Source organism: Pteronotus mesoamericanus, unplaced genomic scaffold, assembly GCF_021234165.1.
Source record: "Pteronotus mesoamericanus isolate MK-2021 breed Mesoamerican mustached bat unplaced genomic scaffold, CSHL_Meso_final contig_52, whole genome shotgun sequence".
NCBI classification, from domain to species: domain Eukaryota; kingdom Metazoa; phylum Chordata; class Mammalia; order Chiroptera; family Mormoopidae; genus Pteronotus; species Pteronotus mesoamericanus.
In genome coordinates, this window is record NW_026555189.1 from 11827753 (window position 1) to 11841753 (window position 14001).

At 40.0% G+C, this 14001-nt stretch overlaps 1 protein-coding gene across 2 annotated transcripts in view; it reads right to left on the reverse strand.

The window, feature by feature from the left end:
* The window catches only part of UTP4 (UTP4 small subunit processome component), a 28139-nt gene extending 14184 nt beyond the window's left edge, over nucleotides 1-13955 (reverse strand). Inside the window, exons 1-6 of one of the 2 annotated variants that reach the window (XR_008529613.1) lie at nucleotides 13876-13955; nucleotides 12492-12652; nucleotides 10193-10384; nucleotides 8935-9019; nucleotides 7326-7415; nucleotides 3764-3975 (exon numbers count right to left, since the gene is read on the reverse strand). Coding sequence is in view for 1 of the 2 variants with exons in the window: in XM_054579271.1 (XP_054435246.1) it covers nucleotides 3764-3975; nucleotides 7326-7415; nucleotides 8935-9019; nucleotides 10193-10384; nucleotides 12492-12650 (738 nt within the window). In the remaining variant the exon portion in view is untranslated. The remainder of the gene's footprint in view (nucleotides 1-3763; nucleotides 3976-7325; nucleotides 7416-8934; nucleotides 9020-10192; nucleotides 10385-12491; nucleotides 12653-13875) is intronic. The other variant, XM_054579271.1, reaches the window with a different exon arrangement.
* Between the last annotated feature and the right edge of the window lie 46 nt (nucleotides 13956-14001).

Genomic DNA, 14001 nt, shown 5'->3' on the forward strand with positions numbered 1-14001 from the left:
CCAGGGTCCCTGGTCCCCAGTTTAAGGTTTTCTCTTGCAGTATGTTGAGCACTGTGATTTGTTAGTTTTAAAAGGTCTTAGTTCATTTTCATTTTAACTCATGTTTTAAAACACACATAACTTTGAACAAGAAAAAAAAAAGACAGGATGTTTGATAGGGGAGTAAGAAAAACTAGGAACCTGAATCAGCAGTTAATCAATGAAATAGCTTAAAGACTAGGTTGACCAGTCAAGACACAGGAGATATCTGAACATGTTTGCACATGTAGCTGCCATCAACGACACCCTTACTGTGCTAGGAACTTTGTATGTATCACACCATCTTTAATCATTCAATACCTTGCAAACTTTAGCATCTCTTGCCCTATCAGGAGAAGCTGTGGAAGATTTTGAAATGAGCATTAAAAGTACTGGTGTCCTGGATTACTGAGCCCTTTGTCTGGAAGCTGTTTTCCACATCTCCGGAAATTGTAGGAAGTTGAGAGTGATGATTCCTTTGCACAGAAATGCAAAAAATTTTGCCTGGTGAAATGCGACTGATGACTGCCTTGTGGACAGTTTCAGCATTCCTGATGACCTCATATATATCTGTGTTCTTCGAATTCTCCTTTGAAGTGCTTGTAACATCTTACCAGTTCTCTCAGTTAATGAGTTACAGAAAAATCTCTGGCATATTACCTTTTTTTTCCCCTAATCATTTAATAGCCCTTTATACAGATAAGGAAATGGGTACTTTAAGAAGTTTAGAGACAAAGACACACGGCTATCTGCCTCCCAAGCCTTTGCTCTGGACACACCACACCCGCTCAACCTTGTGCCACCTTGAGCCAGCTCTCTTTGAGGTCACCTGCAGGCACAGGACGGTCAAGGTAGGAAGGAAAGTATACCTGAAGGACAGCACATAAGGTGGACCAGACTAGCTTCTCCCTCACCTCCTCTAAGGATACTAATTGAAATCCATTCACTGAGCCAAAAGTGGAGATGCTGAGCAGCGCAGGAACCCACACACTCCAATGTGTGGGTTGGAGTTCAAACAGTTCATTAAGTTTGGGGTGGGGGAGTGGCAGTTTGCCCCAAGTCCCACCTACGGAGGGGGACTGGGATAGCAGGCCTCCCCTCACTCCACATCCTCTTTCCCTGAGGTGGAACCATAAAAGAACTGAAAAGGAAACAAAGAAAAGAACTCTCTCAGGGCGCAGCAGGAATGAAGCAATGGGAAAGCAGTACTGGACACGGGGGTGTGCATGTCCTAATTTAATAAGAGTGCCCGCTTCACATAGGGGAAAAAACCTCAGGACTGACCTGCAAAGGAAAGCAAATGTTCCCTACAACGCCCTGCAGGAATCAGTACTCCCGTACTTGGTGAGGATGAAAGACATCTAAGAAGGTCAAAGGACTGGGTGTTTGCCCCTGTTCACATTTTAGTCAATGAAAATCCAATAAAAAGAAATCTAAAAATAGTCAGCTGTTCTGGCAAAAGCGTAGTGGAGAAAAGCGTTGTAATTAGAATCAGTTTCAGAAGAGATGTGAAAACAAGAATGCCAATACCACACGCCCTCTGAGATGCTGTACTCACACTTTACAAGCACTACCCATTAAATACTTCCCCCAACTCTGTATGTGCTACTAGCATTCTCGTCTTCACGGAAAAAAAAAATCTGAGACTTAGAAAGAAGTAACTTGCCCAAGGAAGATATGTAATAACTGAGTGGTACAGCTGGGAGTCAAATCACAGCTGGGAGTCAAATCACAGCTGGGAGTCAAATCAAGCCTGCCCACTCCAGAGTCTGTGATAAGGATTCCTGAGCGCTGGCATTTGTACAAATGCATTTTTTCTATTGAATTTTTTAGGGGAACATTGGTTAATAAAGTTATATGGGTTTCAGGTATACAGTAGTATAATGCATCATCTATATATTGTATGTACAACTGCATTTTTCAATTTTAAAACTCACTCACTGATTCTAAGGCACACATTTTAACAGCTCTCAAATCAGGATATCTTGTATCTGTCAACCTGTTCATGTGTGACATGAACACATCTTCAGATAAAGAGTGAGCACTAAAACTTCAGAAAGGTTGTCCAAAAGCATAAAAGCAAAGCGCGGGACCACAGGGGAGCATCATCAGCAACATACGGATGGCTGGGAGGCAGGTGTGGCAAACACGGACCTCAGTGGCTTAGTTGAAAAGCGATTCAGATCCCGACTCTGAATGCGAAGCAAGTTGAGGAATCCCTTAATCACTTTCAGTCAATTATACTTTCCTTTTTATATATGCGTAAGTAATATGACAGAAATTTTAGTCTCAAGGAGCTCTTCAACAAGGAAAATATAAATCCTATGTTTAAAAAGCATTGTGTCATTTTATATTATAATTATTTATATTATATGCTTAAAATATAAAATACAGATTTCACTTTTAAAAATAGCAGTACACCACAGTATAATTGGTAGTGTTTCTTCTTTCCAATGATAAAAAAATTTTTTTGGTTTATTTTACAATCATTTATATCAAGATTCAGTGCAATGTAGTAACATAGGCACATGGTAGAAAAAAGACTGGACAGTATAAAATGGTGTACAGTAGAAATCAAGCCTGCCAACTCCCCACAACTTCTCTCTCTAGAAACTATTTGCATTTTTAAAATCTTTTTAGAAGTATTACATATATGTGTATGTATATGTATCAGCATAACTGCATATACATAAAATATTTAATATATAAATATCTAATGTCTAATATATAAATCTGCCCCTTCTTCTCTTTATACACTATTATGTCCTATATTATATACTCTTATACTGTTTTCCCCCTTAACAATACATCTTGAACATTGTTACATAGTACTAAATATACATAAATATACTTGGTCTTTGAAAAAGAAGCATAACATTTGAGTAAAGCTAGTACAATTTAAATGATACTAAATATAATAATTAAGTCTTAAGGATAATAATTCCAACCATTTTGGATCAAGACTATTTTAGAAAGAGAATTTCTCCCATTCATTTCACTTATATTTTTCTATACTTTATCGGTTAACATCTAAATGTTTCACAGGGCTTTTAACACACATCAAATTGTTCTCATGGAAAACATATGAAATGGGACAAGAACATTTTACAGGCCAAGAAAAGCAAACATGAGTGATCTCTGCACTAAAAACGGTTTTCACACTTAAGATAGCAAGTAGTTCTCAAACTAAGAAGGTAAAGAATAGAGGATCTAGTCAAATCCGGAAGTGACTTCCACACCTCACTGCTAAAATACCCAAACACTTCTGAGTAAGACTGCTGGTTACAAAAGGAAAGAGGCACATCTGTTCCACAAAAATCTGCGTAAGTCTATTCAAACAGGAGACAATTAATATTTTCAAAATCACTGTAAAATTATCTTCTAATTTCCCAAGTCAAGAAGCAGAACAATTGTACAGAGAGGAAACAGCGCTTCTCTAGATTCTTCTAGGGTACCTGTGCACTAACTACAATCAGACTGGATTAACTAGGGGTGAGGTGTGTCTGCAGAAAAGCTTTCTGCTAACTAATCTTTCAGACAACTAGTTAGAGAATATTCTCTAGTTGTGAGGGAATGAGAGTTCAGGGAAATCACGTGGCTTTTCAGAGCTATTTTCCTAAGCTCATCTTCCTGCCGTACAATATTCAGGATCAGGGACGAGTGTTCGTGGCACGCTGCTGCCATGGCCTTCTCCACGTGCCCCTCAGACTGTACAGGGACCGCTTAAAACAGGGACTATACTCACATCGGATACAGCGATGGACTGCACATCAGCATTTGCGATGAGCTGGCTCTTCATAAGCGTCCCAGTAGCTGAGTCCCAGAACTGCACCTTCCCAGCGGAGTCCACACTTATGACCGTGCCATCAGACAAAAAGGCCACACCCCATATGATACACTTCCGCTTAGACACGCCCATATACTGCCTATCCACAAGCATCTTGTGAATAGAGCTCCCTGAAAAATAAGAAAAGCCCAAGTTTGAATGGTAATTATTACTCCTTTCGTCTTCAAAAGCTGCCTGTGGTAGACATACATTAGGTTAGCTGCCTGAGCATAAACAGCCAGAAGATACTAGTTATGGTGAACTCAGTTTCTGAACACCAAAATAGTTGCCCAAAGATGATAGGGAGAGACGGAAGTGACGGAAATTTGGGGGTCAAGGGGAAGGATGAAATGGAAAAGACACACAAGACTTCACTTAAAACTAGCCAACTGCACACACCCGTTACACTTCGCTCTTTTCCAAAACCTCACGGGAAAGAAAGAGAAGACAACAGTGACAATTTATGGGCACTTATAGAATGGTAACTGACTTAGCAGAGCCCTGAAACTAAGTCCCAAGTCAGCTGTGGGGAAAGCCAAGACTCCTGACTTATGCCATGGAATCCTCAGAAAAGTCGGGCACTGGTGACCCCAGACACTCTGGGAACAGAGGTGAAGGTGGGGCTCAAAGCAGAGTTTGGCTGAAAGTAAGGTTAAGAAACTTTTAATCCCTCAGATACCCACCCCTAACTAAGAAGCATTTCCCCAAAACCCCACCTCAACAGAAAGCTAGAGACCTACTCTCTGAAGAGGGACATCAGCACAATTGAGGATGGGGATACTGTATGGAAAGTAGATCACGTAAATGTTGGAAACACCAGTTTTCTTCTTAGAATGCTGATGTCCCGGCTCATTATCACGAGGCAGGAGAATTTAAAAGAACATTTCGCCCAGGTTGGTGCGGCTCAGTGGACTGAGTGCCAGCCTGCGAACCAAACGGTTACTGGTTTGATTCCCCATCAGGACACGTGCCGGCGTTGTGGGCCAGGTCCCCGGCTGTGGGGTGTGCAAGAGGTAATACATCAATGTTTCTCTCACACACTGACATTTCTCTCCCTCTTTCTCTCCCTTCTCCTCTCTCTAAAAATAAAATCTTAAAAAAAAAATGGAAGTGTGAAAAAAAATATTTCTGGGGAATATGACCATCACAAAAGATCTAAATAACCCAGTCCTTAGAGGTTCTCCAAACATTCCAGCCAGATCATTCTTCAGTGAAGCCCATGTGCAATGAACTCCACTCGTGTGGTGATGAGAGCAGTCACCAGCCATGTGGGGAAAGCTTTAATATGAAAGGCAGGGGCAAAGCAGACTAAAAAAAAATAAATAACAAGGAGGAAACAGTGTTAGGGTGAAGAACACTTGACAAACACTATAACGAGTAGCCTTAGAAAGAGAAGAGCTAGTATATAATGAAAGAGAAAAAGAATGCTGTAAAAATCAGGAAACAAAAACTCTAAAAATGAAAGAAATTAAGAACTCAAAAACAGGATTTAAAGATAAAGATGACAAAGTCCCCAAGGAAGCAGAGTACAATGTCAAAGAGATAAAGAAAAAAAGAGACAAAAAAATTGGAAGAGATAACATCCAAATAAAATTCCAGAAAAGAGAAAATGGAAGCTCATCTATAAAATAATTACTAGAATTTTCCCTAGAATGGAAAAACATGATTTTTGAATTAAAAGAGCCTACTAAGGCTCTATTAAATATGTTAACAGATCTACACACCAAGAAACATAATTATTAAATTTTAGAATAGTAAGGATAATGAGAAGGTCCTAAAAGCTTCCAGGGCGGGGCTGAGACCCATACAAAGGATCTACTCAGAATAGCACCAGACTTCATAACAATACTAGAGGCTAGAGCACAGTGGTGACATGGCTTCAAAATTCTAAGGGAAAATAATTTCCAACCCAGAATCCTTTCTCATGAACCCTTTCTCAGGATCCACCAAACAAAAAGAATAAACTAGGAAAGTGAATGACATGGAAATGGGATTCTACCAATGAGAAAAGCAAAGGGGATCCCTGGAATGAATGAAAAATCTCACAGTTTGAGATCTCACAGTTGTGCAGGAAGCCCAGAAACTGGCTACACTGGAGCAAGTCAGAGGCTTGGGCAGGGAATCATTCAGGAAGACAAGAATGGTAGAAAGGAAACCAGATGTATTTTAACCTAATTTGTACAACTAAAAGAATGTGGGGAAGAATTAGTGAGACAGATACATGTATATATGTGTATGTGTGGAAGGAAAGAATGAGAGGGAGAGAAACAATATTAACAAAAAGCATACAGGGTAGTAAAGGTAATATACTGTGTAAGTAGTATTTATATTTACATTTCATTATTATGAAAATAGTGACTACTAATCTGAACAGTTATAATACAACCATACTAGGAGGGTCAGGAAAAAGTGTGCATGTAGCAGATGGTAGAAAGAGGGCTAAATGGTGGAAATTAGTAAATAATGGTCGAAAACTGAAAAATCAAAATATATCTTAATAAGCATACTAGGTATAGCATAAAGATAAATACCAAAAGAATCAGCTAACAGTTGTAGGTGGTTGCCTTTGAGAAGCGGAAAAAGGGAAAAGAGAGAATCCCGCTTTTTTGTAACAAGCCTTAAGGAGTTCTTTGACTATATGTATGTATGTATTACTGATAACAATAAAAACTTATTAATGCACTGAAGAAAAAGGAGGCATACTAATCAGTTTTACCTCATCTTAAATGGGTAGAGACATGGCCACCTAACAAACTGTTAATTTTAAGCAAAGTCAAGTCATCACTGAAGGATTCCATTAGCCAATTTTCCAGGCCAACAGCAGAAAAAGAATGGAGTTCTCTACTTTCCTGACTTTACATCTCACCAATTCCGCTACCAAGATCGTATGTTCCTCAAAGACAGAGGCTCACTTTTACTAGGAACTGGCATAAATAAATAGCTGTTCTACTGATCATTAACGTCTTACTAGTTGAGGGCAAATTTTATTGTAAATTCTTTTATTTTTTTTAAAGATATGGATTCTTATTTTTTCAAATCCTCACAGGAGGATATGTTCATTGATTTTATAGAGTGAGAAAGGGAGGGAGGGAAGGAGGAAGAGAAACACTCACCAGCTGCCTCATATGCACCCTGATTTGGGACTGAACCAGCAACTGAGTACGTGCCTTGACCGGGGATCAAACACAACCTCTTGGTGCACAGGACAATGCTCCAATCAACTGAGCCACTTGGTCAGGGCTATTGTGATTTCTTATGATAAAAAATACTGCATCCCATGGAAGAACCAAGATTCCCCCCAAAGAAGGATCAGTAAACCAAAAAAGGTCTGAAATTCTTGAAGAACATCCCAGAAAACTAATGAGAGGTTAGGCCTTAAATGTCCTTGCAAGTATGACAAGGGTTCCAGCTTTTGGGAACCCAGAAATGTGAACTGGACAAACAAGACCCACATCCCAAATGAATTGAGAAAAACAGTCACCTGATTTGACATCAAACACACTAATGTAGTCTATGGAGCCAGCTGCAATGTGGGTACCAGAGGGATGCCAGCTGAGGCTCAGGATGCGACCTTGGGAGTTAAACAACAAAAAAGAAAGTGACACACACATAAATATACAGCAAAAGATCATTGAGTTCTCCTTTCACAATTATCAACAGGGCTAGTGTTCTATAGTCTTAACTCTCTCACTACTGCACTCTTGTGAAAAACTGTTGTTATAACAGATGAGGAACAACTGCCCTGGGATCCAAAATGAAGTATTTGATACTAATTTTAGTAACATATAAATGGTTGATGGGAGTGCACAGAACCACAACCTTTTAAGGATGATCTGGCAGTAAGCTAACAAAATGAAAATGTGCATATTTGGCCCAGTAATTGCACTGGGAATTAATCAAAGAGAAATACTTGCACGAGTGCCCCAAAATTTGTATATAAAAATATTCACTGCACTACTGGTTGTAGTAGTTAAAAAAAAAAAAAAAAAAAAGGCTACCCATCAGTAGGAATTTGGCTAAATACTTTACGGAACACGATAAAATGCCATACCAGGCAGACTGGCATGACTGCCAGCCTTCTGTGATGTGACAAGTGAAAGGAAGCTGAAAACAGGTACGTGTGCTCCCTATGTATTTGTTTATATGAATATACAAAAAAATCTAGAAGATCATCCCAAAACGTGGTCTATATAACGAAATATTTTCTCTTTTATATTTGGCTAAACATATGAAAATTTTAAGAATCACTGTATCACCTTAGTGATTTGAAAAGAACACAAGATATTTAAAAATAATCAAAATATAAATCTGAGTAGCAGAGGATAAATATTACTAATGGACACAGACAAACATGGGATAGTTACTATTTTCTCAATAAGGGAGTCGGCAAAGTACAGCCCTGAAAGCCAAATCAGGCCTGCCACCTTCTTTTGAAAAATTAAGTTTTACAGAGTATGGCCATGCCCGTTTAAGTATTATCTATGGCTACTTTTGTGCCACGAGAGAGTTGGCAGAAGCTGCGTAGCCTGCAAAGCCTAAAATATTTACTATCTTGTGTCTTTACAGAGACTTACTAAGATATTGCACAAAATAGTGCAACTCCAAAGAGAATCAGTCTTATCACAGAAAACAGTTCGCCAGCACCTGCTCTAGAGGTCAGTGTCAATTGGTCCAGGGGAAGCCCAAGTATAAGCAATTATTTACAGAACTCCTCGACCCATTTGAATGCATTAGCACAATTAAGAACCACAGCCCCCAAATATGAAATTCTGGTTTCCAAACTTCATGCATACTTGTTAAAATACCACAAAAATAACTGAGAATTAACTAATCAACTTACACAGAAACACTAGCTTTCCTATTTTGGATTTCTGGTTTTCTATATTATTACTTAACCAGGCAATCACAACTGTGTTGTACGACGGAGAAAGCCTGAGCTGGAGACGACTTCCCACACACACCCTGCGCTCATATAGTCTGCACACAGACAAAACATTTCCTGGACCTGTGGGGCAATGTTCAGCCCCAGTGGCACAGGAATGTAAATACCCGTTAAAGCTATTCAATCCTCCACCAGAAATGACCCTTACTTTTCTGCCGATCAAAATTTCTTTCAAACTGGATCTTATCTGGCATGATTTCAAACAGTTTCACAGATCCATCTTCACAACCAACCTATTGGAGGAAAAGAGGTAGAAAATACAGAAAATAGCATTTTACATTTTTAACTAAATATACGTATTTACAAATACATACATTTCTTCCTACACTGATCACTTGCTCTGAAAAATAGTTGGTGAGAGAAAAAAAGTACTGGCACCAAGAAACTGACAGTGTATTCTTGGCAGCCTTCACATCCCACAAAGAAAGCAGGCTAATTAGTGGCCCAGTTCCTGCACTGGACATAGAACAGAAAAGTGGGATCTCACAGTACATCTCTGCCTCAGCCCCATGGCCTAAATAAAAGACCTATTAACTATATAACCTAAACAGAGACTTACCAAGATATGCACAAATTAGTGCAAAGTAAAAGAGAATCATAGTCTTATCAGAGAAAATTAAATCTCTGAAAGCACCCATTCTAACGCTAATGCTGTGGGCAGAGTAGTGTCAGTCTGTGCTCAAACAAAACACTGTGCCGAAACATACTTGCACAGATTAACTGGTGGAAGGACCTCAGAACTTCAAATGTACATTAGTGCATTGTGACTCTACAAAAGGATTTAATATGCTCTACTCTGAAATGAAATTTATCGTAAAACACAAAGCACAACTAAACAAAAAAAGTCTCTACAACTCTCAATTCCAAAGAACGAAGTTTGGGCAACCAAACTAACCCTCTCATTTTATAAATAAATAAAAAACGTCCAAAGCAGAGCAGAAAGGATGCAAAAGAGCGAGGGATTTTTTTTTAACGCTTTATTTATCCTCACCTGAGGACATGCTTATTGTTTTCAAAGGGGTTAAGGGAGGGAGAGAGTGAAAGGATGAGAAACATCGATGTGAGAGAGAAACACTGATCCACTGCCTCTCAAATGCGCCCTGACCAGGAACCAAACCCACCACGTAGGCCTGTGCCCTGATTGGAAATGAACCCACAACCTTGACCTTCCAGCTTACAAGATGATGCTCCAACCAACTAAGCCACAACAGCCAGGGCAAGGACAAGGGATTTTTAATCCCCAATATCAACTCCAATCTTATACTGGGGTTGCTGGAATCCAGCTCAGATTGGAGTCACTATATGCCATGATGTAACTTTAACCTACCATCCTATGAACACATGGAAGAAGTTTAAGAGAGCACATGAGAAATCTTAGTTTAGATTACCAACAGTTGCTTACTGACCAAAAGCTGAGAGCCACTGGGGCTGGCAGTCATGCTCCAAATGGGTCCTCCAAAGGCATCTATAGAATACTTGATGTTTAATGCCTGCAAATCATACTCGATAATCTCTCCATTGAGTCCAGCACTGAAGAGTCGCTGTCCTTTTCCCCAACACAGAGCTTCTGTAGCTCGAGACTCATGACCTGGGAAAAACTACAGAAACACCATAACTTCTCAGTCCATCACGGACGCACCAGCTATCAACACTGAGTGGTCACCGAGTGGTGAAAAATTAAATACTTCCCTAAAAAAACAAAACAAAACAGTGTGGGGTTTTGTGCTACCAAAAGATCATTTCTACTGACATTTTCATTTTTTTTCCCCAGGTTCACATTTTAATTATTCCACAGCTGGTTTTGTTTCTTTTACTAGGACTTGTTCTGTAAAACCTTTTCAGTAGAATAAAGTTTTTATCCAATTGTATTTGATGTATTTATCTTTAAAAAAATCAATGCAGTATCTTGACGGATTGATGATTTCAAAGGTGTATAATTACGTCAAGTTATCAATGTATATATTTTAAATAAATGTTGCTTATTGGGTCAGTTTTACCTGTAAAAAGCTGTTTAAAAAATGAAAATTAGATAAACTAATGCAGCTCACTCCACTTTTTCATTCAAATCTTATTTCTAAGTGCTTTCTTAGCCCTAAAAATGTTCCATACCTATCAAAGCTTTTCTTTTTCTTTTATTTGCTTGACACAAGAGACTGGGTAGATATAATTTTTCCTATTTGAACTTGAAAAGGCCAAAGTACTTGTGGGTTAAGTGGCTTGCCCAAAGTGCCAAAGTCAATAACATGAAGAAAATGTTGGTCTCCCTATTCTTAGTCCCTATACTTTCCACTCTAATAGGTATGATTTTTCCTTGTTCTGGGAGTGATCAACAGAGCTAAGTAATCTTAAATAGTAGCAAATATGGAGGAAGCAGAAGACTAGATAGAATTCATTGTTGAAAAAACAGATGAGAGAGTAAGAGACACTAAGTAAGAATGGTTGACTTGATTCATTCAACAAATGTGAACTCAGCACTGGCTTTGTACTAAACACTTACTTAATGCTGGGAATATAATCATGAACATCACTGACATGGTCCCTGTTTTCATAAAATTTGATGTTCAGTGGGGAAGAAAGACATTAAACACATAAACAATATAATTAGTTTTCGTAAGTGACAAGGAAAACCCAGGATGCAACAAGCATGAACCACAGCATGTTTTTCACACTACAGAATGTGACCCGACTGTGGTGACCAATAATTTTTTAACTCCTATTTGTTCTTCAGTGGTCGGCTCAGTAAGTCATCCCTTTGGCAAGATTCCTAAACCCATCTCATCAGAGTACAGTAGCTCTCCACTAAGATTATACACCTGTGCTTAGTTTTATATAAAACTTACGACAGTTTAGAAACTGTATATTCACCTTGTCCCCACCGGACTTCAAACTCCTTCATGATAGGCCCTCTGACATTTGTGTTAATGCCTAATACTTGCTCCCCATTCATTTAGAAACTTTTACAGAGAGCCTACATCCCAAGTACTAGACTGTTGGGCACTAAATTCATTCATTTTCTCATCTATCCATTTATATCATGGTGCCCAGGGCATGTGAGACACTCAAGAAATGTGAATTGAATTAAATGTTGCATCTAAAATGAGTAATCAGTGCCTCTGGGGAAAAAAATGCTGCTGTTAACAGCCATCTGCATACATCCAAAAGGATTATTTACCTAATTTAAAATCTTACTCCCAATATATAGGCATATTTGTTAGTTTACATTCTCTCAGACAGATTTAGAAATGCATCTTCCTGCCATCACCTCACCAAAACTTCTGATACGGAAATGTTTCGTCAATTTTTCTGAATTGCCAATGCAATAGGGATGACACTGTAGCAGGAAATGCTCCATTACCGAAGTTGCAATGGTGTGCAGATGGATATAAATCAACGGTCTCAACAGTTTCCCTTCTTGTGCCCAAAAGAACCAGCAAACCTCAGTTTCCAAGTGACAGTACACTGCCCCAATTCCTAGGTAGGATCTTTCTAACCAACATTACACAGATCAAAACTCTGAGCTTCTTTCTTCAGTCAGACAAGAAATCGCATGCTACAGACGTTAAATAGTTCAAAACAACTCGAGAGAGGATATAGAGATTAACGTCCTTTTGATCTCTTTGACGACAAAAGACATACAATTTTTGTAGAACTGAACTTAAGAAAATTAACATCAGAAACAACAAATCAGGCTCCCAAATGACTTACTTTCTCCTGAAAGTAGTTTGCTGACAAGTTATAAATTTCCACGGTACCATCTGTTCTTGAAACAGCCAGTCTGTTTGACTGGTTATTGTATGCCACACAGCGGATCCCTGATGGAACATAATTAAAGAAGCGGACTCGATGGACCTTAAATTCACCCATTCCTAAGGGAGGGGAAAAAAAAGTAATTTTCGTTAAATGTTAACTGCAAAATGTCATATGTATTGTTCCTTATCATCACTTCTCTGGATGGGATACTCAAACTGTATCTCCCTGAGGTTCATTTCTAAGTATCCAACTAATGATACTGTTATGCCCCACCCAAGACTCTATCAGGCAACTTCTGGAAGCTCAATATTCTTCTGCGAAAAAAGTCTAAAACGTCAACATACAGAGCATCACCCAGACTTCTAACAATCCTAACAACCGCTGAAGTAGTATGAGAAAAAGAGGTGAGAATTTAAAATTCATCTTAGAGGGGGAGGGGGCAGGGGAAAATGGTGGGGGCAAGGCAGAGACAAACGTATTTGGAAAAATAAATTAACTTTAAAAAATCCATCTTAGAGCAAAAGACTGAACACAATCTCATTCTCTAATGGGAGCGTGAACTTGAACAAAGGGAACACATAGAGCTGATCAGTTGTATTTCAAGAACTAAGGTTCTTTTTATTTGGGGTGTGAGGTTTCTCCGAGGGCCAAGAGGAAGGTAAATACCACCAGCACCACTCTAAAGAGGCAAGAGATGCTGACATCCTAACTCAGTCTCTCAAAGTCAAGTCTGCAGAACCCCTGCATCAAAACTCCCTCCAAAACATGGTTAAAAAGGCAGGATTCCGGGCCTTTACCTCATAGTTCCAGAATTCCAATTTCTGGACGTGGGGGGCAGACTCTAGGAATCTGCATTTTAGCAAGCACTTCTCCCTGACTCTGCTGCACGCATGCTAAGTGTGCAAATCACAGACTCAAACAACAGTAGTGAAGCGGGGGTTGACGGGCAACCAGAATTGAGAGCTCCTCGAGGAGGAGGAGGAAACACGGCTTGGTCTGGCATCTGACAACTACCCCTCCCACCTCACCTCCGCCGCCAACTTACGCACTCAGTAACGGTAGGAGCCGGGTCTGGTTCGCTCCTCAGTTCTCCCCTCAAGGTTAGGAACCGGAGGGCAGAAAATGTGTGTTGGGCCCTGTCCCGCTAAAACAGCGTCTGAAGAACGCGCGCGGTCTCCACCGCCCCTTCCATCTCCGAGGATCTACGGAATCGTCCCCACCTGCCCTCGACACAGGGAGCTGGGAAGTTCCAAGGGGCTTCGACTTAGGGCAGGCTGCATCCCCGCCACCCAAACTGCCCTCTTGTACAGCTGCTTCCCACACCCCTTCTCCAACTTACCGGCGGATGGGCGCCAGCTTCTCTCCGCCCCAGCCCCACGTGCGCGCGCGCTCGCGTGCTCTGCCCCGGAAGTGCTCGTGGCGCAAGGCCGGAAGTGCGCAGGCAGTGCTCGCGGCGGCGGCGACG